Source organism: Canis lupus, chromosome X (genome assembly GCF_048164855.1).
Source record: "Canis lupus baileyi chromosome X, mCanLup2.hap1, whole genome shotgun sequence".
NCBI classification, from domain to species: Eukaryota; Metazoa; Chordata; class Mammalia; order Carnivora; family Canidae; genus Canis; species Canis lupus.
This window is the reverse complement of record NC_132876.1, coordinates 13,726,733-13,753,472: the sequence shown is the minus strand read 5'-3', so window position 1 is coordinate 13,753,472 and position 26,740 is coordinate 13,726,733. Positions and strand designations below refer to the sequence as shown.

The 26,740-nt window shown below is 43.1% G+C and overlaps 1 protein-coding gene and 1 long non-coding RNA gene across 6 annotated transcripts in view; one reads left to right on the top strand and one right to left on the bottom strand.

Annotated features, from left to right (window-relative positions):
• The window catches only part of ATP11C (ATPase phospholipid transporting 11C (ATP11C blood group)), a 193,379-nt gene extending 175,245 nt beyond the window's left edge, over nucleotides 1-18,134 (bottom strand). The window contains exons 1-3 of one of the 2 annotated variants that reach the window (XM_072817184.1): nucleotides 18,070-18,134; nucleotides 10,310-10,469; nucleotides 8,661-8,722 (exon numbers count right to left, since the gene is read on the bottom strand). In XM_072817184.1, the coding sequence (XP_072673285.1) occupies nucleotides 8,661-8,672 (12 nt within the window). In that variant the 5' untranslated portion in view covers nucleotides 8,673-8,722; nucleotides 10,310-10,469; nucleotides 18,070-18,134. Of the gene's footprint in view, nucleotides 1-6,310; nucleotides 6,476-8,660; nucleotides 8,723-10,309; nucleotides 10,470-18,069 lie in introns of those variants that run through there. The other variant, XM_072817182.1, reaches the window with a different exon arrangement.
• LOC140628152 (uncharacterized) overlaps nucleotides 7,460-26,740 on the top strand; it is a 365,765-nt gene continuing 346,484 nt past the window's right edge. For all 4 annotated transcript variants that reach the window (XR_012026535.1, XR_012026537.1, XR_012026534.1 and 1 more), the window contains exon 1: nucleotides 7,460-8,617. This is a non-coding gene — a long non-coding RNA (uncharacterized lncRNA). The remainder of the gene's footprint in view (nucleotides 8,618-26,740) is intronic.

Below are 26,740 nucleotides of genomic sequence, written 5' to 3'. Positions count from 1 at the left end.
TTCCGCGAATATTTGTTGAATGAAATAAAGCTCTGCAAGATCATGAAATGACATAACCATCTAAGAAAGATTATACTATGGTCAGTATAGTTTAGGTACTAAGTGTATTTATTCTAACACTTAGAAAATTGGTAATCAGTATATGATATACACCAATGTTTAGGTTCTGATCTCTCAATTCGAATGTGTGTGGGGGAGGGGAGGGGAGGTCCACCACACCAACAAGCAATTCTCAGACCAAACACCAGCTGTGGTGTCTTAAAATTCAACTCAATTCTTTTTTTTTTTAAGATTTTATTTATTCATATGAGAGAGAAAGAGAGAGAGAGAGAGGCAGAGACGCAGGCAGAGGGAGAAGCAGGCTCCATGCAGGGAGCCTGATGCGGGACTTGATCCCGGGACTCTAGGATCACGCCTTGGGCCCAAGGTAGACACTCAACCCCTGAGCCACCCAGGGACCCTGCAATTCAACTCAGTTCTGAAAGTATCTACCCAGAGGTAGCATCAGATCTCCCCAGCTAAGGGTTCAGTCCTACGAGACTGTCCACACTTCTCCTCACTTCATATGCCAGTCACCAAGGCGACATTACTGTCCCTGCTTCTGACCAACCAACTGCCAATGGGAGGTTCCAAAGACCCCCATCTTGGGTTTCAGCCACCAGACCCAAGTTTACAACCTCCTCCTCAGGTTCTACTCATTTGCTAGAGCCACTCACAGGACTCAGAGAAACATTTTAGTAGATTCCTAGTGTATTATAAAAGTGTATAACACAGGAAGAGCCAGATGGAAGAGAAGCATAGAGCTAGGTCTGGGGAAAGGGTGCAGGGCTTTCATGTCCTCTGCAGGTGCACCACTATCCCAAATTTCCACATGTTCCCCAACCTGGAAGGTCTCCAAATCCTGTCCTTTTGGGTTTTTATGGAGCTTTCGTTACTGAGGCATGACTGATTAACTCATTGGCCACTGGCGATGAAACTCAATCTTCAGGCCCTCTCCCCTCCCCAGAGGTCAGGGGGTGGGGCTGAGAGTTCTAACCTTCTAATCACAAGGCTGGATCCCCTGGCAACCAGCCCCCAACCAGAGGCGCTTTCCAAAAGTCACCTCATTAACATAACAAAGGACACCTTTATTGCCTTCACCACAGAAAATTCCAAGGATTTTAGGAGCTCTGGGAAAGAAACCAAATGTATAGATACATATATCTTCTGATAAATCACAGTATCACACCCAATTAACTAGAACTCATTCTTCATAAGGAATTTGCTATAAATATCATCGCCTATAAGTGATAGTTATTATTTATGTGAAACACATAAAGTTGTTCATTCAAAAACTATTTATCAAACTCCTACTACGCACTTGGCGCATTGCTAAGTGTTTCTGCCCCCAGCAGCTTTCAGACTAGGGCAGCCTTTCTCAAATGGAATTCCTCATCTGCGGATGCAAGTATAGGGGACAAATTATTATACACAATGAATGCCCTAGGGCGTGAGAGCTTAATTCTTAAAAAAAACTGGGATGCCTGGGTGGCTCAGCAGTTGGGCAGCTGCCTTCGGCTCAGGTCGTGATCCAGGGGATCTGGAATCGAGTCCTGCATCGGGCTCCTGCAAAGAGCCTGCTTCTCCCTCTGCCTATGTCTCTGCCTCTTTCTCTGTGTCTCTTGTAATAAATAAATCTTTTTTTTTAAGATTTTATTTAGGAGAGACACAGAGAGAGAGAGGCAGAGACACAGGCAGAGGGAGAAGCAGGCTCCATGCAGGGAGCCCGACGTGGGACTCGACCCCGGGTCTCCAGGATCAGGCCCTGGGCTGAAGGCAGGTGCTCAACCACTGAGCCAGCCACCAGAGATCCCTAAATAAATCTTAAAAAAAAAAAAAAAAAAACTGATCTAGGGTGCCACACAAGTTAAAAGGAAATTACAGAAAGATTTAAAAAAAAAAAAAAAAGGTTCCTTTTAGGGGCACCTGGGTGGCTCAATGGTTGAGCTTCTGCCTTTGGCTCAGGTCCTAATCCCGGGGTCCTGGGATCTGGCTTCACTGTCTGCCTATGCCTCTCCCTGTGTGAATAAATAAAATCTTAAAAAAAAAAAAAGGTTGCTTTTAGTAAGGTCAAATTCAACTGTTAAACCTAGCCATGTATGGGTGGGTGAAAGGATGGGTGAAATAGATGAAGGGGGGGGGGATGAAGAGTATACTAATCTTGATGAGCACTAAGTAATATATATGGTACACCTGAAACTAATATAACACTGTCTGTTAACTACACTGGAATTAAAAAAAAAAATAGCCCAGCCATGTATGAACTACCTGGTAGGAGCCAAGATGCACAGACTACTTGTAAGGCTTGTGTGAATGCAAAAATACACACATTTGAAAAAATTTCTAAAGATAATAAAATGAACTCATCAATATTTTCCAAGCTCAGCAACGTCAGGCCAAGGTTTTTAGTAAAGTGAAACGGGGCAACAAAAGCTTAATTACCCTGATAATTAAAGGAGGAAATGGAGACTCTTCTTGCTTCAAAAAAAAAAAAAAACCCAGCAATTACTTGAATTATTTTATTAATTACCTCCGATACTGCTTCACTAGACTTGCCTTGGACTCAAAGTAATAAATTAGCTACCGATTTAATTAATTATTTTTAATATTTTGGGTCTTATTTTGAATTTTCATTCTACCTCATGCAGTCTAATTGCCTTCCAGTCCTGGGCCTCTTTGATTCGACGTTTTCTGTGCGATAGTACTACATGCTGCATGCTTCGTGGAACCAAAGCAGTTTGAGAGCTTCTAGAATCAGAGACAAATTTCTTCCAGGAATTCACATACTCACAATTTAAACTTTCATTTATCAATGACCCAGAAATTCATGCCTGTTTAATATCTGACAAATGACACTGACGGCATCTACTTGGCCAACTCCCCCGCATCTACTTAAAGAATATCTTATTTTGAATCTTTAGCATGAAGTAATGTCAAAAAGGTCGAAGGTGGGGAGGGCACCTGTCTGGCTCAGTTGGTGGAGCATGTGTTGCTTAATCTTGGAGTTGTGATTTTGAACTCCACGTTGGGTGTGGAGATTAAAAATAAAACCTTTGGGGATGCCTGGGTGGCTCAGGTCGTTATCCCAGGGTCCTGGGATGGAGTCCCACATGGGCTCCCTGCATGGAGCCTGCTTCTCCCTCTGCCTGTGTCTCTGCCTCTGTCTTTCTGGGTCTCTCATAAATAGGTAAATAAAATCTTTAAAAAATAAATAATAAATAAAACCTTTGGGAGGAGGAATTCTTGTCGTTTAGACTCTCATTACGCCTTTAAACCCATGTGAAAATCCTACTGTAATCATCAGGAACTTTATGAAGAGTGAAAGGTTAACATAAAAATCCCTGACCCCTAAATCTCAACTGGTCCAGACTTCCAAGTAAACATGCCTTTAAAGGAAATAAATTGTACAGACAAAGCTACTCTTTTTTATTTATTATATTTATGGAAAATGGAGATGTTGATTGGGAACAGGTGGTGCTTTTATTATACTCAGACACCCAACTCTTAAGTCTTTTAAGACACCCCCTACATGCCTAAACCCTAAAATCCTACACCAAATCCACCAATTTCTTTCTACCTCAAAACTGTCAAAAGGAAAAGTCTTAATTCATTAGAAAAAAAAAAAAAAGAAGTCAAGTCAAGGCCACATCTTTAAGAAAAACAGTGAAGCACTATTTCTTTTAGCTTGAAATTGGAGAACCTAGGGAAATAAATGGCATTTTTTAAGACGATTCAGTAAACCCTACTGAGCCATAGAAGATGATGCTACTCCCAAGAGAAATTTACTTCCCATGTCAGGATTAAAATGTAAAGCCCTATCCCAACATGTACCTAGTTTTCAGTGATCAACAGATAAAATCAACACCACTGTAATTCATATCATATTCAAAGTCAACTTTAGACATATATAGGCACACAAAAAAAGACAATTTGAAAGGAATTCACAGACCCACTTCTGAAATATGAAAGCCATCATAAGACAGCACACAACTTGAACTGTATCTACATTGCCGTGTAAGTCTCAAAGTCCAACCTAGATCTTAAATTGTAGCCTTCTAGTGATTTAAATGGGAGTGCTCTTCAAATAATCTCCACCAGGCAAAAGATGAGGACAGCAGACTTACTGATCTAGGGGGGAGACAATTTGCCTCCCTCCCCAATTTGGAAGTCATTCTTTAGCAATGAGTATTCAATATTTCACATTCAGTCCAGGGGTTTGCAGATTAATCCCTTGCCCTATGCCTACAGCTCAGATACAACTCCTGAGAACCTTCCAGCTTACTGCACTGGTACAAATTCCCAAGACTTACCATAGTCATGGTTGCGCAGGAAAATGCAAGCAGTCGGGTATTTCAGACGAACAATGAGGTCAAAGCTCATTTCAGTGTGAGCGTAAGTGATTCTCTGCAGAGATCTTGGTCGAGGATGCAAAGTACTAGCCTCAAACCTGCAGGCTGGCACCTCAACAACTGCTGCAAATTCTACTGCATGCCCTAGCTTCCTGGGCCAGCACTGCTTAATTACCAGACTGATACAATGCAGATCACTCTTAGCAAAAGAAAAGCAAAGGGGGCTTTTTTGGCCAATTCTTGGGTGGTACGGTTTCAAATGTTCGAATCCTCGAAAAAAAAAATTGGGGATGTCAGCATCTCAATTTTAAAACAATGAATTATTAACCAGAGTCCAGTTGCTTTCGACTATTTAAGTGCCAAGTGAAAAGATTATTCTTCTCCAAATATTACGATTAGCTCTTTGTCACTTTTTCCTTTTTTTTTTTTTTTTTGTCAGCACCAAACAACACTCCAAGATCACAAGAATCTATGTGAAATAGAACTATGAAGTACAATGGTTTTGTATCTTCTCAGGCTAAATGTGAGAAACCAATTTTAGTCACTTTCTCTAGCAAGGCATTCAGTACAAGCCAATTCCTATAGATTTCAAGATTCTTGCTATGTACAACCTCTTTCGCTCTGTGCCACAGGTAACCTGCTCCAATTTCATTAAAACAGGTTTCTGGGGGAGGTAAACATTTAGAAAAACATGAATATAGCACTACTGTGATGATATCTTCAAAAGGGATGTGCAATTATTTCTTTTAGTCGGGGTTCATTTGTGAAAGTTTCAAAGGCAGAAAAAAACGAGAGCAAATTCACCCGACGCCTGAAAAATGTTAGCAATGCTTCGATTGGGAATAGTCACACGAAAAGGGCCAAATCGACAAGTTCTCAGACATGTATTTCAATGGAGCGCACGGCACTGAACCATTTTTCTGAACGACTGAAAAAAAAATCAAAATTTACAGATGAGCCCTTTCTTTCACATCATTGGCAGAAATAAAATCCTATTCCCGCCACCTCATCTTGCAATTAAGGAAGTTGCTACAAATAGCAGCACACAAGTAAATGGTCCCTGCCTTGCTCCATTCTTAATGTACGCTCTAGGAGTAAACAGGTTACTCAAAAAAGTCAGTAGCCAGAAATTCGCTTTTTCCCTAACGCCAGACTCCCACGGAAATGCAGCTCCGCTTTTCGGGGGATCTGGAAGGGGTGATCGTGGACGGAGGAGTGCAGCCAGAGCCTGCCTTTTCTCACGGGCTCAAGGTCCGGGGGTTCCGTGGCCGCTGAGGTTTCAGAAGCGGCGGTGCAGCCTCCTCGCGTCGGCACATCCACCCAACCCACCCTGACGATCGCCCTCGCTTTCATTAGACCCCAAAGGTGAGCTGCTTAGGCGGGGGCTCCAAAGTTTGCTGGGCCTCTGGTCAGCCGACCCCCGCCCGGCCGATCCCGGGCAAGGCTGAGCCCTGCCCAAGCCTGCAGCTCCCTCACTCCCCAGGTCTTTTTTTGGGACACAGTGACAGGTCTAGGTTTACCTCCATGTGCTCGTGGCAGAGGAAACAAAAGAAAGCAGCCTCCCTGATAATAAAACGCCATGTTCGACTAATTGGCAACCCGAGGGGCCCCCGGACCGGTGCCTCCGGGAACCCCACCACCATCGGGGCCGAGGGCGGCCCCCGTCGGAGACGGAGTTTGTAACGCCCCGGGAAGCTCGGGCGAAATCGTCCGGGGGGAGGGGGACGCCGGGAGCCCTACCTGCCTCCCCGCCCCGGCCGCCCGGGCAACGTGGTTCAGTTAAACCCTAAAGGGGGGGGGGGGGGGTGCTGTGGTGGCTCCCAGGGCTACAATGATCCTTTCACGAAATTGCTCCGAGGGAGCCGGCGAAGGGCCGGCGAGCAAGCCGACCGCACGCGTGGAGCCGCAGCGAGTGTACTTACAAAACGATTAAAGCTCCGGCGGAACATCGCGACGAAGGCTGCCGGGCGCCGAGCTGGGCTCTACTGAGCGGTCCGGGAGGGCGCCGTCCACGACTCACACTGCGGCGCGGGCCGGCGGCGTGGGGCGGGCGGCGAGGCGGGCGGCCCCGCCACCGCCTGCCCTCCTGGCTCTGCGCGCTCCCCCGCCCCCCAGCCGCCCGCGCCCTCGCGCCCGGCGCCCGCCCCGCCTCACTCGCAGCCCGCCCCCGGCCCGCCCGTCCCGGGGGCGGCCGCCCCGCCGCTCCCCCTGCTCGGGCCCCCGGCCCGCCGCCCCGCCGCTCCCGCAGCAGCCCGCCGAGCAGGCGAGCCTGGCGCGCGGGGGAGGGATGGCGGAGGAGCGCTAGGCTCCTCCCGCGGGGAGGGGGGCGCCCCAAGCTCTCCGCCTGCGCCGGGCTCGGCACCCCGCCGTCTGCGCTCTTTCCCGGCGCAGCGCCACCGCCCTCCCTCCCCGCCGGCCTCGGCGGCCAGCCCGCGTGCTTCCGCCCCACTCCCGGCACGGGGGACCCTCCCGGGGCACCCCGCGCCTCGCCTCAGCACCGCGCTACTCCCCCGGCCCGGCCCTAACTCCACCGCGGCAGCGCTGGGCTCGCAGCCCCTTCTCGGTGCGCGGCGGCCGCTCCGCCCCGCGCTCTCGTCCCGGAACCGGGCTGGGGAACCACTGTGCAGTCCGCCGGCCCGCCCCGAGCACGCGAGGCAGCCGGGCTCCCCGCTACGCGGCGGGGAGGAGCCAGGCTCGCAGGGAGGAGTGGGGACGGGCAGGCACCGTGGGGACCCCAGCGCGGGCAGGGCGGAGCGGGGGGACTAGTTATGAAAGCCGCCCCCTCCTCATCTGCAAAGGTGCGGGTGTCCCCACGACCCTGGCTCCGCTCCCACCTACGCGGCTTTCCCTCCTCCACTTCTTTCTCCCGTCCTGCCTCCCCGCCTAAGCCGTCTTACTTCCACTTTCTCTATGAGGTTGTAAAGTCGGGCTTTGTGTCGCTGCTGCTGCGCAGCGGGGCGGGATTTCCCTGCCACCCCCCCGCCCCAAGCCCCTCCCCCTGGCTCCCTCCTCCGCGCATCTCCCAGAGCATCCTGGGAGTCGTAGTCCGACCTGCCCCCGTTCCGCCTCGTACTGCGGGCTGGGAGCTCCCCCACTCGCCCGGACCGGGTTTGCCCGGAGGGTTGAGGGAGGAAGCGGCAGAGACCGCCGGGCCGAACCGCGGATCTCGCGCCGGCTGGCTGTGGCGGCCAGGAGCCGCCTGGGAGATCCCCGCGGTGAGACCTGTGAGGAGGACAAACGAGGCGAAGCCGCGAGTGCTGAGAGCCTTCCCTAGGACGCAAAATTTATGCTCCAGGAAACCCTCTACCCTCTCGGCTCCGAGGTTAGAGCCGCAATTTGTGAGACTTTAAACATGAAATATAAAGTTTGAATCCAGAGTTGCCACGAGACCGGGCGTCCCAACCCCCGCCTCTCCCGGTTTGCGCCGCCCTTTTGGCTCGTCCCGAGGCTGCTGGAGAAGAACTTCCAGATTCCTCTATAAAAGTAAAGATGAAATAAGTGGAGAGTTGAGAAACGTGTACTCGAGCCTCCTGCCGCGCCACATTCCCCCAGTTTAGAGCTGGGGACAGGGTGCAGCGACACCACGGGCCTCCCCCTCGTGAAGGTCGTGAAGGGCCTTTGCTGCTGGGCACAGGCGCTTCTTCTTCTCCTCTCTGGGGTCTAGACTCATTTCAACAGATCTTTCCTGGGCATTTTCTTGGCACCAGACACTGTGCGAGGGGCCGGACACGCGACTTCTTAAAAGACCTCCCCAACGGGGTGGTTGCAATCTAATCCGGGGGACAGCGACGTGCAAAAACCACGTTTGAAAGCAATGGCTGCTAGAATAGACTCCAAGTGCTGGGGTGTAAATAGAGCAGAGCGACACTGCGTCTGAAAAGGGGCTGGGGGACGCTTTCCTGAAGGCCCTAGAGTTTGAGCTGGACCCTGAAACCTGGGAAGGCGGAGACTGCACTGGACCTTGAAACGTGGGAAGGTTTTAGAGGGTGTGACCAAAGGAGCCCAGTGGGCAAAGTCCAGGCCGAGGGCGAGGGCAGTGAGAAGGCTCAGGGTAAGCGAAGAAAAAGAACACGGGTCGCGGCGGACGCCCGGGATGTGTGGGCGGGGCGGCCCCACTGAACATTTAAACCCCAAAGGATCTTCAGAAACACCCTATGAAGTTTGAACTTGAGTCTGTGTGAGCAGTGAGTAGCCCATCCCCAGTGAAGTGCCAATGCAAGAGACTTGAGGTATGTTCCTGAACTGTCTCAATTGCCAAGAAGAAATACTTACGATTGGAAACATGTCCGGTTCTTTCCCTTCTATGGTTCCTTCCGGTTTGTTCACACTCGAGGCTAGATCGAATGATTTTGTAAGATTTATGTTAAATGTATACTAATCAGATATTAGGATATTTGATTTTATTGGCAAAATGGATCTAAGGTTTTGCTCTCTACTGTTTCAAAGATCTATTTTCAAATAGAGTTTATTTTCTGGCTTTACTTTATTGAACACAACAACTAATATAATTTGATTCACTAATTATTTGTTGAACACCTACTATGTGTTCAACACCCGCCAGCCAGGTGTCTCCCAAACAGATCAACTTTTTAAAAAGCTAGAAAAGGAGGGGCACCTGGCTGGCTCAGCTGGTAGAGCATGTGACTCTTGATCTAGTAGAGTTTGAACCTCCTCCCACCCACATTGATGTTGAGGTTACTTAAAAAAAAAAAACGCAGGCAGTACCCGTGGCCCAGCGGTTTAGCACCGCCTTCCGCCTGGGGTGTGATCCTGGAGCCTCGGGATCGAGTCCCACGTCAGGCTCCCTGCATGGAGCCTGCTTCTCCTTCTGCCTGTGTCTCTGCCTCTGTGTGTCTCTCGCGAGTAAATAAGATATTTTAAAAATTAAAAAAAAACACACACAATGGGGCAGCCCAGGTGGCTCCACGCTTTTGGGCCACCTTCAGCCCAGGGCCTGATCCTGGAGACCTGGGATCCAGTCCAATATAAGGCTCCCTGCATGGAGCCTGCCTCTGCCTCTCTCTCTCTTTCTCTCCCTCTCTCATGAATGAATGAATGAATAAATAAATAAAATCTAAAAAAAAAAAAGAAAAAAATTTACAAATAAATTAAAAATTAGGGAACTAGAATTTTATTTTGCAGTATTCTCTCACACACCATCATGTATTATCTCATATGCCATTGTTGTTGTCCTGCTTAATAGTATAGCAGTATTGTTGGTCAGATTTTCATTTGTTATTGTAATTCTGCTATCTCTACGTCCTAATTATTTCATCACAACACCTACACTCATGGGTCCGGACTAACTTGCCTGACTATAAAAATGCAACCCACACAAATCAAAATATGCTCAGCAAAACATGAAATTTATGCAAGGCAATTTCTTCCCATATCCAAACCCAACTTGAAATTACAGTTCCTCGCATAAGCACCCTCTAGAATTACTTTTCCTTTGTGAGCTTCTTTAAGACAAGAAGAAATTATTTTTCTTCTCTTCAGTACCTCTTCACAGTTTCCAAAGAAAACCTAGGTGTTGTGGAAAGCTGTTGTCAATGACTATGAAAAGAAAACCCATCAGCCAGCATTTTTCATTTGGCCAACTGCATAAACAGAACTGCAAAAACTAACTTCCTCTTGCCTAAACTGTCAGAACCCGTGGTATATAACACCAACTCTTGTGGTGTATCAGCTGACTGCAGCAGAAGCCCCAGTCTCCTGCAGGCTGGAATCCCGAGGAAGCAATCTCCCGTCCTTATTACCGTCTTGACTACACAAAATACTGACTATCTGAAAAAGGGAAAGTGTTCTTCCCCCACCATTTCAATTCTGCTGCCCCATTTCTATGCAAGCCCCTCAGAAGCCCTCCTCTGTTGCTTCCTTTACTCTTTGCCACCTTTACCTCAACCCCTCAGAAATCTCACCATGGCAAATAGGCAGAACGACTGGTAGGGCACAGGACGAGCTCCACACTTGGGAAGGAGGGGAGCAAACTGCTCCCAGGATCAGTCAGTTAGTTGGTCAGCGATTCATGGATCCAGCAGGAAGGGAATGGTGAGAAGGAGACGGTTTTTCCATCTAATACTAAAAAATGAAAAAAAAGAGAGAGGAAAAAATTGAGGCTGTTATATCAGCATCTAAATCACTGCCATCAGCAAGTTGAAGAAATTTAACTGTTTCTGCTGAGCTTTCAAACATACTTCATAAGACTACCTTTTGCCCATTTGAAATTTCTTTCTCCCTTCCAAGTCTGCCCTAACATTTATTTTTTTCCTGACACTTATATAAAACTGATTTTAATCCATATCTTCGTTTTAAAAATTTTATTTGTTTATTCATGAGAGACAGAGAGAGAGAGGCAGAGACAAAGGCAGAGGGAGAAGCAGGCTCCCCGTAGGGAGTCCTGATGAGAGACTCGATCCCTGGATCCCGGGATCACGACCTGAGCCAAAGGCAGATGCTCAACCACTGAGCCACCCAGGTGCCCATATCCATATCTTCCTAATTATTGGCTCTCTCCAATTCATTCTGCACACTGCAACCCCAGAAATCTTTGGAAGACAGATCAAGTCACTCCCCTACTTAATGACTTTTCAGTAGCTTCTTACACCTTAGGATAAGTCCCAAATCTTGCATTAACATCACCCACAAGGCCCTGAATTCTCTGACCCCTGACTTCCTTTCTAGCATAAGGTAGGCCTACTTTCCCTCTCAGTTACCAAGCTCCACCTCACTGGCCACTTTTCATCCCTTGAGTTCCCAAAGCGCCTTTTCCCCTGACAGCTTTTGCACATGCAACCATCTCCACTGGAATGCATTCATGGACTTTGCTATTCATCCTTCAGATCTCAGCTTAAATGTCACTTTGTCAGATAAGATCAGGGCTCCCTGTTGTAGTGCTCCAAATAGCCTGTATTAATTACATCGAGGGCACTGACAAATTCGGTTAGTAATCATGGAGAACAGCAGAAGTCCAAAGGGATTGTGGATGATCTAATGTTGTTTTGCTTTTCAAAATGGAGAAGTAGGTTCATTCTAGTAATCATGAAACCAAAGGCATGCAAGCTAGAACTGACTATTAAAAGGATGGGGTATTTTAGTACAGTGGAAGAGAAGAGGCAATTTCTAGGAACCACAATGAATTCACCGAGATACAGTCTGGCCTTTAAGATTCTGAGAAAATTATTTCTAATTCAGAATTCTACATCCTCCCAAACTATATTGGGAGGATAGACAGAGAAAAGGTTAGAGACAGAAGATGATATGGCATAAGAAGAGTGAAATTTAATCTTCCATAATAAATCTTTAAGTCAAAATATATCAGTATAGTTATATTATTTAGAAATAAGGAGGTAAACACCAGAAGAAGCAGCTAAAATAATGAAAAGTATTTGCCACTAGGAGCATAGACTGAGAATGGAAAATAATAGGATAAGAGACTTACTTGTTTTCTCTTTATGAGTCTTATAACTAACCTTTAAACTATGAGCATGCATTATTTTCATAAAAAATAAAAAGTCTGAAAATACAAACAGCGTTTGGACGTGTAGACAGGAAATAGGAGAACATTCTAACCAAGATAGAAGGCACTGATGTAGAGGTGAAAATATTCTAGTAAATGGTAAGTAGACTTGCCTACAGGAGCAATGGGTCCATGTTGAGGAGTGGTAAATGATATAAAATTTAAACCTCACTTCTCAGGAAGTGACCAGAATATACATTCCATCCTATAAGAGAGTAAATCAAGAAAGAGGAAGTCATGAGATCCAGAAAATTGGATAAACATAAAAGAGAGGTGAAGGGAATTCCCCAAATGATAATGAAAGAAAGTTTAGGTAGACAGCTGTGTGGCACATCTAGAGAGCAAGCAGGCTAGTGTAGAGTGGTAAGATGGAGGGATACAGGAGGGATGTCTCTAAAGAAAAAATTTTTGAAAATTAACTGATAGATTACCTGATATGTTTGACCATGTGGAGAATAGTATTCAGAAAGGTTTTACAGTTTTATGGGAAATTAGTGAAGAATTAGTGATTAATATATAGAAAATAAAGCCAACTAAGAAAAACCAAGGCAGTTTGTAACTAGGAAAAACTGAAAGTTGCACAAAAAAGTAAATGGGTCTGGGACACCTGGGTGGCTCAGCAGTTGAGTGTCTGCCTTTGGCTCAGGGTGTGATCCCAGAGTTCCGGGATCAAGTCCCACATCAAGCTCCCTGCATGGAGCCTGCTTCTCCCTCTGCCTATGTCTCTGCCTCTCTTTCTCTGTATCTCTCATGAATAAATAGATAAAATCTTTAAAAAAAAAAAAAAGTAAATGAGTCGTGGTGATAAAATGCTACTTGGCTCCAAAGTGAAAGACATTTACATAGCCATCACAATGAAAACACTGTCTTACTGATTACCAAATTGCAACTCTTTTGTAGTATGAAGGGAACACAAGTTGGAAAGAATGGTGTTATAAGAGTCTAAATCTGTATCTTTCATAATAAGAAGGCAATAAGTACTACCTAAAAATTGAAAGATCAAGAAACATCAATATATTACGTAGATATGCAGAAGCAAACACTAGAAGAAATAGCAAAAATTATTAAAAGTGGTTGCTTTAGTAGTACAGATCAGAAGTTGAGAGAGATGGAATAAGGATCTGCTTTTTTTTCTTTTTTTTCTTTTTTAAAGATTTTATTTATTTATTCATGAGAGACATAGAGAGAGAGGGGCAGAGACATAGGCAGAGAGAGAAGCAGGCTACATGTAGGGAGCCCGATGTGGGACTTGATCCTGGGACTGCGGGATCATGCCCTGGGTCAAAGGCAGGCGCTCAACCGCTGAGCCACGCAGGCATCCCTGCTTTTTTTCTTTACAAGTCTTATTAATTTTTTTAACTTTATGAATATGCATCACTTTCAAAAAGTAAAAATTAATAAAAAGAGTAAATAGCATTTTGAATGGGTAGAAAGGAAGGAGAGCATTCTAGCCAAGAGAAACAGTAGTCAGTAGACATCCCCAGCAGAGTATGGGTTCACAATGGGGAGTAGTGAAAGATAATTTTAATAGCTATCATTTGTTGAGTACTTGCTATGTGTCAGGTACTGTGCTAAGCACTTTATATACATTATCTCATTTATTCTCACTGACCCCCTATTGGTGGCACTATTACTGTCATTTTATAAATGAAGAAATGGAGAGGTTAAGGAACATGCCCAAAGTCACAGCTAGAAAATAGCAGAGCAGAGAGTCAAAAAGATCCTTTAGACTGCAAACCCATACCCTTAACCACCATATTTTGAGGATATAATCAACAACATTTGATCACTGATTTAATTTATAGGATGAAGGAGAGAGGTGAAATCAAAATGCCTCTAAGGAATTAAGTCTCTGTGAGTGGGAGAATGGTGTTAGAATGGTGTTTATTCATTTTAACAATTGACTACATCCAGGTAGCATGATGAAGCTCTAGCAATGAATGCGAGTGATGTGATCCACATCTCATAGAGCTTGCCATCGGTCATATATGGGAGAATCATTTGTGGGAACATCAGTGGAGAAAATTGTGAGTTCAGTTTTAACTATGTTGAAGTAGCAATAGAATGCTCGAAAATGTCCAGTATGCATAGAAAATGTGGTATTAGAGCTTGCTATAAGATGCTCTAAACGTCAGAAATCTATCTCTGGTCAAGGGAAATCAGACCTAAGAGAATCTATTTCATTTAATGCTTCAGAAACCCTGTGAGTTTTAGGAGTGCATTTTCAATGGTAGTTGGGCCTGAAGCCAGATTGTAGCTTATAGGTATAAACCATTCATTCTCAAAGCTTGATGGTTTAAGAAGGAAAAGAGATTGTATGGTAACTAGGAGGGCCATCAGGATAAGCAACTTTTTTTTCTTTTCCAAATGCAAGGAGACCTATATACGTGTGAAAGCAGAGAGGGAAGGATTCTGTAGAAAGAAGCTAAGGATTTCAGAACTAGAAGATAATTCAGGAAGCAGGGTGTGAAATGAGGTAAGGGCATGAGGCTCAGGTTTCAGGGGTGAGGAGAGACCCTTTTTCCTCTAAGGAAAGAAGGCCGAGAGGGGAGAGAGCAAATCAAACGGTCTTAGATGAAGAGGATGCCCGGGAGTGAGCATCTGTTTCTGAGTAGAGCTTAGGTTTTGTGAGAAAGGTCAATTGTAGAAGGAGGTGGAACCTCCTAAGGAATCAAAGAATAAAATTTGAAGTTCAGATCTGAAAGTTAGCAAGGCTTTTGGGTACTCAACAGTCCTATTTCACTACTTTCTACTATTTAAAACAGTTGCAGATTGAACCATCCATCAGTCTTCCTGATCGCTTAATTCAAATTTTATCTCACTCAGGCTAACATTTAGGTACTAAGACTCAGGCAGGATGCCATCAAAATCCATTAAAAATGGCTCTCTTCTTAGCAGTGATAGTGATGCAAACTCCCCTTAACAATCAAATCCAACCTTGAATTAATTAATATCTCTGTTGGTGTCTGTTTTAAGTCATATAGTTCTTATTGGCTCACTTTCTAACATTTTTAATTTCATTTGGCACTCCAGCAAGTATTTAGTCTGTCCTACTTGAAAAAGTATTTGCCATTTTGCTTTCATTTATTTCTTGTCACAGGATATAACTATAATACACCAACATGCACAAAACGTAACAAACACAAGAGCTTCTTGAGGGCAGGGCCATGCCTTATTTAATCTGTATCCGTTTCAAGGGAAGAGTGCGATACATTATTGAAGCTCAAGAAATGCTGACAAAGGAATGAATGATAATCTGTGTGCTGTTATGGGGAGAGCCCTAAACTGAGATCCAGGAGATGTCAATTCTGGCTGTTATCTAGAACTTCCCTTGGACCAATCACATACATTCTCTGGACCTTATTTTTTCCATGGGAAAATGAGGGAATTGGATGATTTATTAAATTACTTCTAACTGGGACGCCTGGGTGGCTCAGTGGTTGAACGTCTGCCTTCGGCTCAGGGAGTGATCTCGGGGGTCCTGGGATCTAGTCCCACGTTGGGCTCCCAGTAGGGAGTCTGCTTCTCCTTCTGCCTATGTCCCTGCTTCTCTCTGTGTGTCTCTCACAAATAAATAAATAAAATCTTAAAAAAAATACTTCTAACTTACGAATTTTACATGCCATTTTTAGCAGATAAAATTTCAGATTTCCAAGTGGCAATATTTAGATTGCTGTTTGAAACTTGTTCTAAGTCCCAACTAACCCACCAGTCACTGCCTGTGAGTCAGAGTAGATCTGCACCTCAGGTCATTTCTGCTAGACATAATAGACAACCCGATCTGCTACTCAAAGCTCTGTCTACTGGGAAGATTTCTCTTCCCTAGTATCTTTCTGGGGTACCTCATGGTGGGGTTGTAGTGCTTCAGTCATCTACTTTCAGATGGTGCCAGGTTAGCTATGCAAAGTTATATGTAAACCAGGCTCATGTATTTTTCTTTCTTTTTTTTTTTAAAGACTTTTAAGATTTTTTTTTTAAAAGATTTTTTTTTTAAGATCACATCCCGATGTGGAACTTGATCCCAGGACTCCGGGATCACACCCTGAGCCAAAGGCAGACGCTCAACCACTGAGCCCCCCAGGCATCCCTCATGTATTTCTTTTTTATCTTAAGTCATTTGGTCATAGGTAACTTACCACGAGGCCACAGATTTGGGTTGAGTAAGGGGCAGCAGTATGGCAGGGGGATGTGCTGTGGGAGTCTGGGCCACCTGTGCATGAAACTGATATATGCCTTCAGTGCCTACTTAGGCTGTGTCACCAGCAAGACTCCAAGATCTGATCTCTACTGCTCACCTGCTTGTACCCACCAACCTTTGTCCCATATTTTTCCTTAAGTTCTTCTTTCTAGCTAATCTCTTAACAAAAGACCCAAAGGGCATATAGCATCCTGTGGTGGAAACCAAAACTACCCCTCAAGCAATAGCAACTGCCCAAAGAGTTCCAGTCAGCCCAGAACACTCAGACCACTTTGAACTTAACTCCCAACTCCACCTGCGCAGATGGGCCGTGGAATGATCCATGGAATGACCAACAGTTATCTTTACCTCAGTATAATACTAAAATCTCCACCCAAGGAGGAGCACAAGCCTCATTTACATAACATACAATGTATGTATAGGCATGTTTCTTTAAGCCTCACGTGCCACCTCATGCCCGCCTCTACATACAACAACAAGGCTCCCCTATCTAAATTTTCATCCTAAACCTAAATAAAAGGAACCCCTTCTAAATAAAAGTCATTCCTTGTGATCTCCTTATTAGCTGCAAATCAAGTTTCCCTTATTCTACCACCACTTTACCTGATATGGCTCCTGTGACTCACTAAGGAACAAATTTGTATTAGTTCATTACAGCTCCATCTCACATATACACCTACCACAAGATGATGGAATAGTTCTCAGCACACCAGACTTAATGGCCAGGCAGATTTTTTTTTTGTAATAATAAATTTATTTTTTATTGGTGTTCAATTTGCCAACATACAGAATAACACCCAGTGCTCATCCCATCAAGTGCCCCCCTCAGTGCCCGCCACCCAGTCACCCCCACCCCCCGCCCTCCTCCCCTTCCACCACCCCTAGTTCCTTTCCCAGAGTTAGGAGTCTTCCATGTTCTGTCTCCCTTTCTGATATTTCCTTTTTTTTTTTCCTTTCTGATATTTCCTACCCATTTCTTCTCCCTTCCCCTCTATTCCCTTTCACTATTATTTATATAATGGCCAGGCAGATTAGATGACACTGTGATGGGCAGCCTTTGTCTTTATCCTCACTTAGTCAGGCATTCAGTCTCCCCCAGAAAACCATCAGCAAACTAGGAGATTCTTCTCCAAAGGAGAGCTCCCAGCAAAATAGGAAATCAATTGAGGTGAGCCAGATAAACATCCCAACAGGTATGTACTAGACTTTCTCAAATTCCCATGCCTCTCATTTTCACACTGTCTTTTCCTAGCTCATACCTAAGGAGCCCAGGGCTCTTCTGTAATCTTCCCTTATGAATAGAAGAATAAGATCTGATAAACCTCTTCAATCTAAGAATTTGGAGACTTTTATTTTTTTTAATTTTTTTTTAAAGATTGAATTCTTATTTATTTATTTATTTATGATAGTCACACAGAGAGAGAGAGAGAGAGAAAGAGACATAGGCAGAGGGAGAAGCAGGCTCCATGCACCGGGAGCCTGACGTGGGATTCGATCCTGGGTCTCCAGGATCACACCCTGGGCCAAAGGCAGGCGCTAAACCACTGTGCCACCCAGGGATCCCTGGAGACTTTTAAAAGTGTTTAGATGTTTATAAAGAAGCACATGGAATGAGCAATGCTGAACCAAAGTAATGAGTCTATGGTGATGGGATTTAAGTATCAATAGGTAAACTATTTGGGTGTGTAGTGAAGTTTCACTCGCTCCCTGCCTTTCAGATCACACCTTGTGACTGCCAACTACTCTGGCCAATACCTTCTTTAGAATTGTGGAGAGAGCCAAGTGTCCCCTCTGCCCCAGTTGGCCTACCTTTTGATATTCAGTACCTCCTTCTTACTCCACCCTCCTTATACCATACTACCAGACCTATGTTTTATGAAAATCTTCCTAACCAACCCTGGGTTGAACAGAGAACACTCACCAAAAAGAAAGAAAAAGATTAAACCCAGCCAAAAATTACTTACACTGTTCATTTCATTAATATTCAGAGTAAAGCAGCTTTCTTCTCTATGTATGTACATAGATATAGATTGTCCAGAATCACCCAGGCAACCAGATAGAGTATGGACTTCAAAGGAACAATGGTCTTGTCATTCTTCACAAGAAGTTAATTAGCTCCTCTCCTCCAGAACACTTCTAAGACTATGATTGGTAATGTCTCAACTCCTGCTCAGCTATAAAGTCATAGTTAATAATTAGTCTGTTTCTCTGGTAACTGTCATTTCATGACTGCTGGGCAATTGCCTATCATTAATTGTTGTTTTACTGTTACCATGGGTCAGGCATACTTTCACTGACCCTCAGGCTTCTCTGTAGCATGTTTTAGCCAGGTCTAATCACTATGAGGTTCCAACAGACACATTCCCCTCCCCAACCCAACATGGTTATCCAAATGAAATTCAGTTAGAGGAATAGAAAAATTACAAAAGGGTTGATAGATCAATGGACCAAATGTGTATATTTGTCAGGCAACAGTTTTCCTTTTTAAGTGCTCACTAGATCATTATCTCCTTTGGGCTGCCTCCATCAATTATTTCTCAGTCTACCTGCAAGTTCCCTATAGGGCAGGACTCTTGATGATTGCTGTGATTCACTCTAATTTAGGGATAGTGCTTCCTGGATGGTGTATTTGTAATATGTACAGAGTCCCTGATATCAGCAATTTTGTGTTTAATAGAGAGATGTGAGAGTATTTCATTTTTTGGCAGTCCACAAAGTGCCATATTTGTCAACAGTGAGTCCTTTTCTGCCTCCATGCTGACCTTGGTTCTTGAGTTTGGCCAAGAAAGAATTCAGAGCCAAACTCTCAAGTAAGCAAGAGTTTAATAGCAGGAAATGAGAATACACTCTCAAGATGGGAGTGTGGGTAGGCACAGAGATGCCAACTGCACTGGGGGTCAGGATTGTCTTTTTTGTGTGTGTTTGCATAGCTTATGGATCATAGCTAGTGTCATCTGACTGAGGTTGTTTCCAATCATCTAAGGGACTCCTCCTACCGGTTGGGAGGGGAAGGTTTTGGCCCTATATGGTCCATGTCTGAACTGTCATAGCACCCATGAGGGTGGGGGGGTTGAAGGGTCAAAACTGCAATATAAATGTTTTTTTTTATTATTTTTTTTATATAAATGTATTATAATGAAACCATAGGTTGCTGTAGGGCAGTGGTTATAGGGAACAACACATGCATAACCCCTCCCCACCATATTTCCCTGCTGTTTGGAACTTGGTTTCCTTTTAATCAGTTGGAAAGCATTTGTTTCCTGCTCATATCTAACTAACTACCCACTCTATCATATTAATATTTGTTGTTGTTATTAATTATTGTTATTTAGTGGGGAAATCAACATTCTTTGGTTTAAACTAAAGCTGTCTCAGGAATATATGGCAATTTCTCTAATCAGCTTTTGTTCTTGGCCCAGATCATAAACAATATTCATGATCTTGAATGTACAGAGAATTTATTTATAGCCTTGACATACTTTTCCATGAACTGTTTAAATATCAACATAGTCCAAACGAAGCCTGCCAGAAAAATAAATGATTTTATTCATTTCTGTCCGTGACCTTCCATAGAAAGAAATTAAGTATTACATAACTATAAAGAACTGATAGAAACAGGCAAAAGTTCAACAAACTGTTGTGATTGATGAAATTACATATATTTTGGGTTTTTCTGTGTACCTTATATTTCCTTAATGTACTTACACAATGACCTTTCGCATATTTTAGAGGAACATGTATGCTTATTTCAATTTCTTCCTCAATTGCAGGGATGGCAAATATATGGCACATATGTTGCTACTCCCCGCTCTCAAGTTCATAGCAGACAATGCTAGTCAATCTTGGTACTTTTTGTCACTGAATTTTGAAGTAATCCCATGATCTTTTGCAATCCAGCCCTCTACACAGCTATGTGAATAGATCAGAGTGATCACCTGAGATGGAAGCCATTTGTCATTCTTGTTCACACCATGTCTTAGTTGAGGATCAGTGGTGACAAGGAGTACAAACTCGTTCAAACCAGTTTAGGAAAGGGACATTTACTATAAGAATACAACAAATATTACAAATGTCTGGACTATGAAGGACAGCCAGGTTATAGAGTGATTGGAACTAGAATTGGCAAGCAGAAACAGGTTGCTTACTCTTTCTCTCAGCGACTGCATAGTGTTTCTCTCTTCTATGCTTCTCTGTGTCCTTTTTCTTTTGACTATCATCTACCTTCTACCTAACATGCCTTCCCAGCCGTACTCTACATGTTATTTATTTTTTAAAATTTTTTTCTACATGTTATTTAATTCAAGCATCCACATAGTTCTCTCACTAGAGTCTGTCTCTCTTACTGAAAATTCTCAAGAAACCACATCTGATGGCCGACCAAGTTATGGGCTCCTAGGAGGTCAGTTGTCTACTTTTGGTTCTCCAGAGTTTAGAGGAATGGAATCACATTGTTGGAAGGACTGTCCCTCTCAGAAGCTATAAGCTTCTCCAGCATAAACCTGAAGAAGTTGGCAAATTGACTAATCTGCTTACATGTATTCTCCTATTTGTCCTTCCTGAGCAGTTGCCAGATAAAACAAGATGCCCAATTAAATTTGAATTTCAGGTAAATTGTGAATATTCTTTGACATATGCATGCCAAAAAATTATTCATTGTGTATATGAAATTCACACTTAACTGGGCATCCTATATTTCGTAATTAATTAATTAATTAATTTTATTTATTTATTTATTTATTTTTATTATTATTATTTTTTAATTAATTAATTTTAAAGAGAGAAAGAGAGCATGAGTGGGGGGCAGGGTAGAGGAAGAGGGGGAGAGAGAAGCAGACTCCCCACTGAGTGAGGAGCCTAATGTGGTGCCATGTAGGCCTCCATCTCATGACTCTAAGATGATGACCTGAGCTCAAATCAAGAGTTGGCTGCTTAACCGACTGAGCCACCCAGGCGCCCCAGCGTCCTGTATTTTTATTTGCTACATCTCTCAACCTTATCCCTGAGTCCTCCTCCTTTAGACTCACTCCTTGAACTGGTACAGTGATATTTTTCCCGTAAGTCAATAGCTGTTACCTTGGAGTGTGGATAAAAATCCTAAAACTTAAAAATATCTCTATTAGAGATTCAGTGTGGCCACAGCAATAGTACAAGTTTAGAATAGTGCATGTTTTACTATTATTGGCTCTATTTTTGAAGACTTGCTATTTTCTTTCAGGCTAATTTTAGTAGAGCTTTTTTTTGGAGGGGAATGGACTATCTCTTCCACAGAATAGAAGCTGGGGGCGTCTGGGTGGCTCAGACAGTTAAGAGTCCAACTCCTGGTTTTGGCTCAGGTCATGATTTCAGAGTCAGGGGATCCAGCCCCACCTCAGGCTCCTTGCTCTGTGCTCAGTGCAGAGTCTGCTTGAGGTTCTTTCTCCCTCTGCCCCTCCCCCACCTTAATCAATCAATCAAGCAAGCAAATCTTTCCTTTTTTTAAAAAAAAGATTTTATTTATTTATTCATGAGAGAGAGAGAGAGAGAGAGAGAGAGAGGCAGAAACACAGGCAGAGGGAGAAGCAGGCTCGATGCAGGGAGCCCGATGTGGGACTCGATCCTGGGACTCCAGGAACACGTCCTGGGCTAAAGGCAGGTGCTGAGCCACCCTGGCATCCCTCAATCAAATCTTTCAAAAAAAAAAAAGAAGAATAGAAGCTGTTCAGAGGCAGAGTCTAACTGATATTATTTCTATGTATATCACTCAATAGTGTTTGGAGCAACATGAATATATAACAAATGTCACAATTTCAAAAAATAACTTTACTGTAAGAGTTTCTTAAAAGAAGTTGAAGTAGTGTTGACCAGGGCTTGTGACTCTTGGGTAGGATTTGTTTAGGATATTTAGGACTGCTCATTCCTTTTCAATAACCAAATAAAAAACAATGCACTGGTAACAGAGGACTGATTTATTCATTAGTGGCTGGCTGAAGCCCAATAACCTAACACAGTGTGCCATTATGAGGTTGATTGTAGATGCCACTTACACTTTCCAAGTAGGAAGGGGGCCTCCAACTTTACACTAGAATTGTAATCTTGGGGCCAGCCTGTATATTCACATATGGAGAGAGCGAGTGTCTACTTGTCCAACTAGAACAATGAATGAGGACCCCAGAGCTTTCTCACATACCTATTCACAGATTGTGCAGAGAGCATGGCAAACACGAATCACTGTTCAAGGCAGTGACCTTGTCTATGAGTGCTGAACTCTGACCAATCAGATTAGTCACTCCTTTTCCTAGGGGGAGGAGTCAGTGCAATTGATGGGGTGTAAAGGATACCTTCCTCCTTAGCACTCCCCTCATATTTTGTTTGATTTTAACTATTTTTTAGGCAATAGCAATCTCTTTTTTAAATATTTTTTTTTCAATTTTTATTTATTTATGATAGTCACAGAGAGAGAGAGAGAGAGGCAGAGACACAGGCCGAGGGAGAAGCAGGCTCCATGCACCGGGAGCCCGATGTGGGATTCGATCCCGGGTCTCCAGGATCGCGCCCTGGGCCAAAGGCAGGCGCCAAACCGCTGCGCCACCCAGGGATCCCGCAATCTCTTTTTTAAGATTTTATTTATTTACTTGAGTGAGAGTACATGAGCGGGGGTGGGGGAGAGCAGAGGGAAAGGGAGAAGCAGACTCCCCGGCTCAGCAGGGAGCCCGATATGGGGCTTGATCCCAGGACCCTGAGATCACGACCTGAGCCGAAGGCACTTAACCAACTGAGTCACCCAGGCACCCCCAGGCAATAGTAATCTTCGCCATGTAGGTTAGTTTCCTAGGACTACCATAGCAATGTACCCATAAACTGGGTGGCTGAAACAACCAAAATTTATTCCGTCACAGTTCTAGAGGCTAGAAGTCTGAGATCAAGGTGTCAATAGGGTCATGTCCCCCTCTGAAGATGCTAGGGAAAGATCTTTTCCAGGTCTCTCTCTCAGCTTTTGGTCATTTCTTGACTTGTAGCAGCATAACTCCAAACTTCACATGGCACTCTCCCTGTTTGCTTGTCTAGGTCCAACTTTCCCCTTTTTATAATAACACAGTAATATTGGATTAGGAGCCCACTCTACTATGACCTCATCTTAACTAATTATACCTGCAATGAACTTATTTCCAAATAAAGCCACATTCTAGGGTACTGAGGGTTAGGACTTCAACGTATGAATTTGGTGGAGAGGCACAATTCAGCCTATAAAGGTATTCCATCATTCATAAACCATGTATCTCTTGTGGCATCTCCTGGATTTCTTTCTCCTCTTATTTCAATACTTCTTACAAAGTGTTTTGATGTAGACTGTTTGTGTGGCAGACCACTGAGGCCTTATATACTTGAATAAAACTTGATCCATATTACCGCAGATATGACAGAAGCATACACCAAAATGTAAGCTTTAGAAAAAGAAACTAACAAACTCTGGCATACATACAGGACCCATGGGATGTCATAGTCACACATAAAATATTTTTTCTATCCCATCCAGCATTGAGTACCCACGTAGTGAATAGGGGAGGTGTTCTTTGGGAGACTGGCTACAGCATAAAAGAGGTTTAAAGCTCTAGTATACCATAAATCTCGATTTTAGACATGTATTGTTTGGTGCATGGTAACAGCAAATGAAACAAGAAAAGTGGCTTGATTTAGATTATGGTATTTCAGACTGGTTTGCTGACAGTCTCCTAGGCTAGCAATTGTGATATAGATCCTGAAATAACTTACTCATCCATCACTTCAATTTTTAAGTGGGTATATAATATGCTGTTATTATTTTCTATAGTAACCACAAGAGATCAGCATAGAAAGCTTTATTTTCAACAATTCCACTCTTTGTCACTGCTGTTCTTTGAACAAAACTAAGGTTTATAAAAGAGACTTGTTTACACAACAGAGATATATTCCTTTTGCCAACAACTATCACTTTCAGAAGCTGACTGCCTTTATTGTTAATAATCTATAATATCTACCATTAGTTCTGTAGTACATGAGAATTTTATTTAACTTTGTAGTGAATACCTTTTTATTTATTTAGATGAACACATGGAAAGTAAAGGTAGGAAGCTCAGCCACATTCTTGTATTCCAGTTTGTAGCCAAGCAATTTAATATTGATTTTCATATTGATTGATTGATTGATTGATTTTTAAAGATTAAAAACAATTTTTAAGTTATCTCCACACCCAATTTGGAGCTTGAACTCACAACCCTAAGATCAAGAGTCACACACTCTACTGACTGAGCCAGCCAGGCACCCCTTGATTTTCTTATTTTGCAAAATAGCAGAGAGATATAGTCCACTCTTAATATTTGTAGGACTACTTATTCTAGCCATTCCACATCATAGGCCTTTCTCTCTTCTTTTACTCTTTGCAGTTACCTGCCTTTGATCATTTCAAAAAGTTATTAAAAAATAGTCCATTTTGCTAGGAAAATAGGTGACTAAGGGAAGAGATTGATGATAGAAGATATATATGAATTTTTATTAGTAGAAATTTCTACTATTCAGAGAAAAATGGCTATATTGTTTCTATATTTTATTTTTTAAAGTAAAATACATGTGACATTTATCACAATTTATTTTTTCTCCTTCTGCAGTCTTTTCAATGTGTTATTTTGATTCAGGCATATAAGGGGATAATTCTAAACAAGTAGAGCTATCTGAAAGTTCTTAGATGTAAGCTATAATTAGCCCCTGCTTATTTCAAAAGTGGCCCTTTCTATGCATTATATAAATAATTGCAAAACTAATTAATCATGCTTAACTCTTGTTTTCTAAGGTCACAGCAGCACAGGAATAATTGAGGGTTGTATATTGAGTTACAATTAAGGAGATACTTGGCTGAAGCTCCAACAGAGCTTTTTTCTGACTTCTTTTTTTTTTTCCTTTGCTGCTTTTAATTTTATAGGGAATGCATGCAGTATGGTGGGGACTATAGGATTTGGGGAACTGATAAAGCTGAAGATTTTTCCTAAGTCTCTGTTTGACAGTACCATAATCATCCCACCTGTGGTATATCACTTCTTTCTGGCCATTTAAAGATCTGTGATCCCTGGCACCATGCCATGCTCTTCTGGCCTCCCCACCACTGGTAAAAAGTGGTCTTCTTGCCAAATGAACATTCCTTCAGCTCTTCACAGCTCCCCCTTCCCACAGGAGGGTAGAAGAGAGGATATTGAAGCATCATTTCAGCTCCATGATTTTATAGTTTCAGGTAGAAAATATATGTGAGCAATGTTTGAAATCTAACCGTTTAGTACCTTTTTTTTTTTTTTTTTAAGTGATGGGCTTCTAGAAAGAGCTGTACTAAATAAAAGGAGCCAAATATAATTCATGTCAGTCCCATAGCCAGGAGCAAGGTATGAGTTTTGGAGATGAGTGTGAGAAAGGCAGATTCAACAGAGAGTGGGGATAGCCAGAGAGGGAAGTCCCATATTTGAAACTGACTTCACAGGGTCTTCTGGAGGGAGAATGGAAATGTATGGAAGCCCTGGGCCCATTGAGCATATGACCCTGGCCTGCTGAACAGCAGAAAAGAAATAAGAGTGAGAGAGAAGGGAAGTGTAAATAAAGTACCATGAGAGATAAGACAGTGCTGCAAGAAAGCCAGGAAATAGAAATATGGACTTTCTTACTTAAATCAGGACATTTCCAAGAAGTACTAAGGACTATCTATTGCAATGATAGAACTTACTTGAATTTTTAGCTTGGGCAAGTTTCCACTGGTAAATTTTTTTTTTTTTTGGTTCAAGTTCTTTTCTGACTCACAGTACATATTTTTATTACTTATTCTATGCTGGCTTTATGTGTGAAGCCCCCATTAATGTATTAGAATTTTACATATTGAATGAGCTTCAAATATTCTGCAGACTACTACTCTATAATTATTTTTAATTTTTAAAAAATATTTTATTTATTTATTCATGAGAGACACAGGGAGAGAGAGGCGGAGACAGGCAGAAGGAGAAGCAGGCTCTATGCAGGGAGCTGGATGCGGGACTCGATCCTGAGATCCTGGGACCCCAGGATCACACCCTGAGCTGAAGGCAGGAGCTTAACCGCTGAGCCACCCAGGCATTCCTCCTGCTCTATAATTATTTTTTTAAGATTTTATTTATTCATGAGAGACACAGAGAGAGAGAGAGACAGAGGCAGAGACACAGGCGGAGGGAGAAGCAGGCTCCATGCAGGGAGCCTGATGTGGGAATCAATCCTGGGCCTCCAGGATCACGCCCTGGGCTGAAGGCAGCGCTAAACCGCTGAGCCACCGGGGCTGCCCCCTACTCTATAATTAAATGTGGTTTAGAAAGGAGCTACATACTCATGCACTGTGTCCTTAAGATATCATTATCATTGGTTGTCACTGCCAGTTGGTTATTTTAATTATATATTAATATTCACAGATATTAAAGTATTACAAATCTCTAGGCTTCAAAATGGGAAAGCTTAGATTATTTAGTTTTGCCTACTAAGACGTTGGTTGAATTTAAACTGAGAACCATACAATTTCAACTTCTACTATTTCCAGGCTACTAACAGCTCAGATTAACTCTAAAATCATTGCATAATATGAAGCCAGATTATCCAGTGACATAATTTTGAAAATTTAAC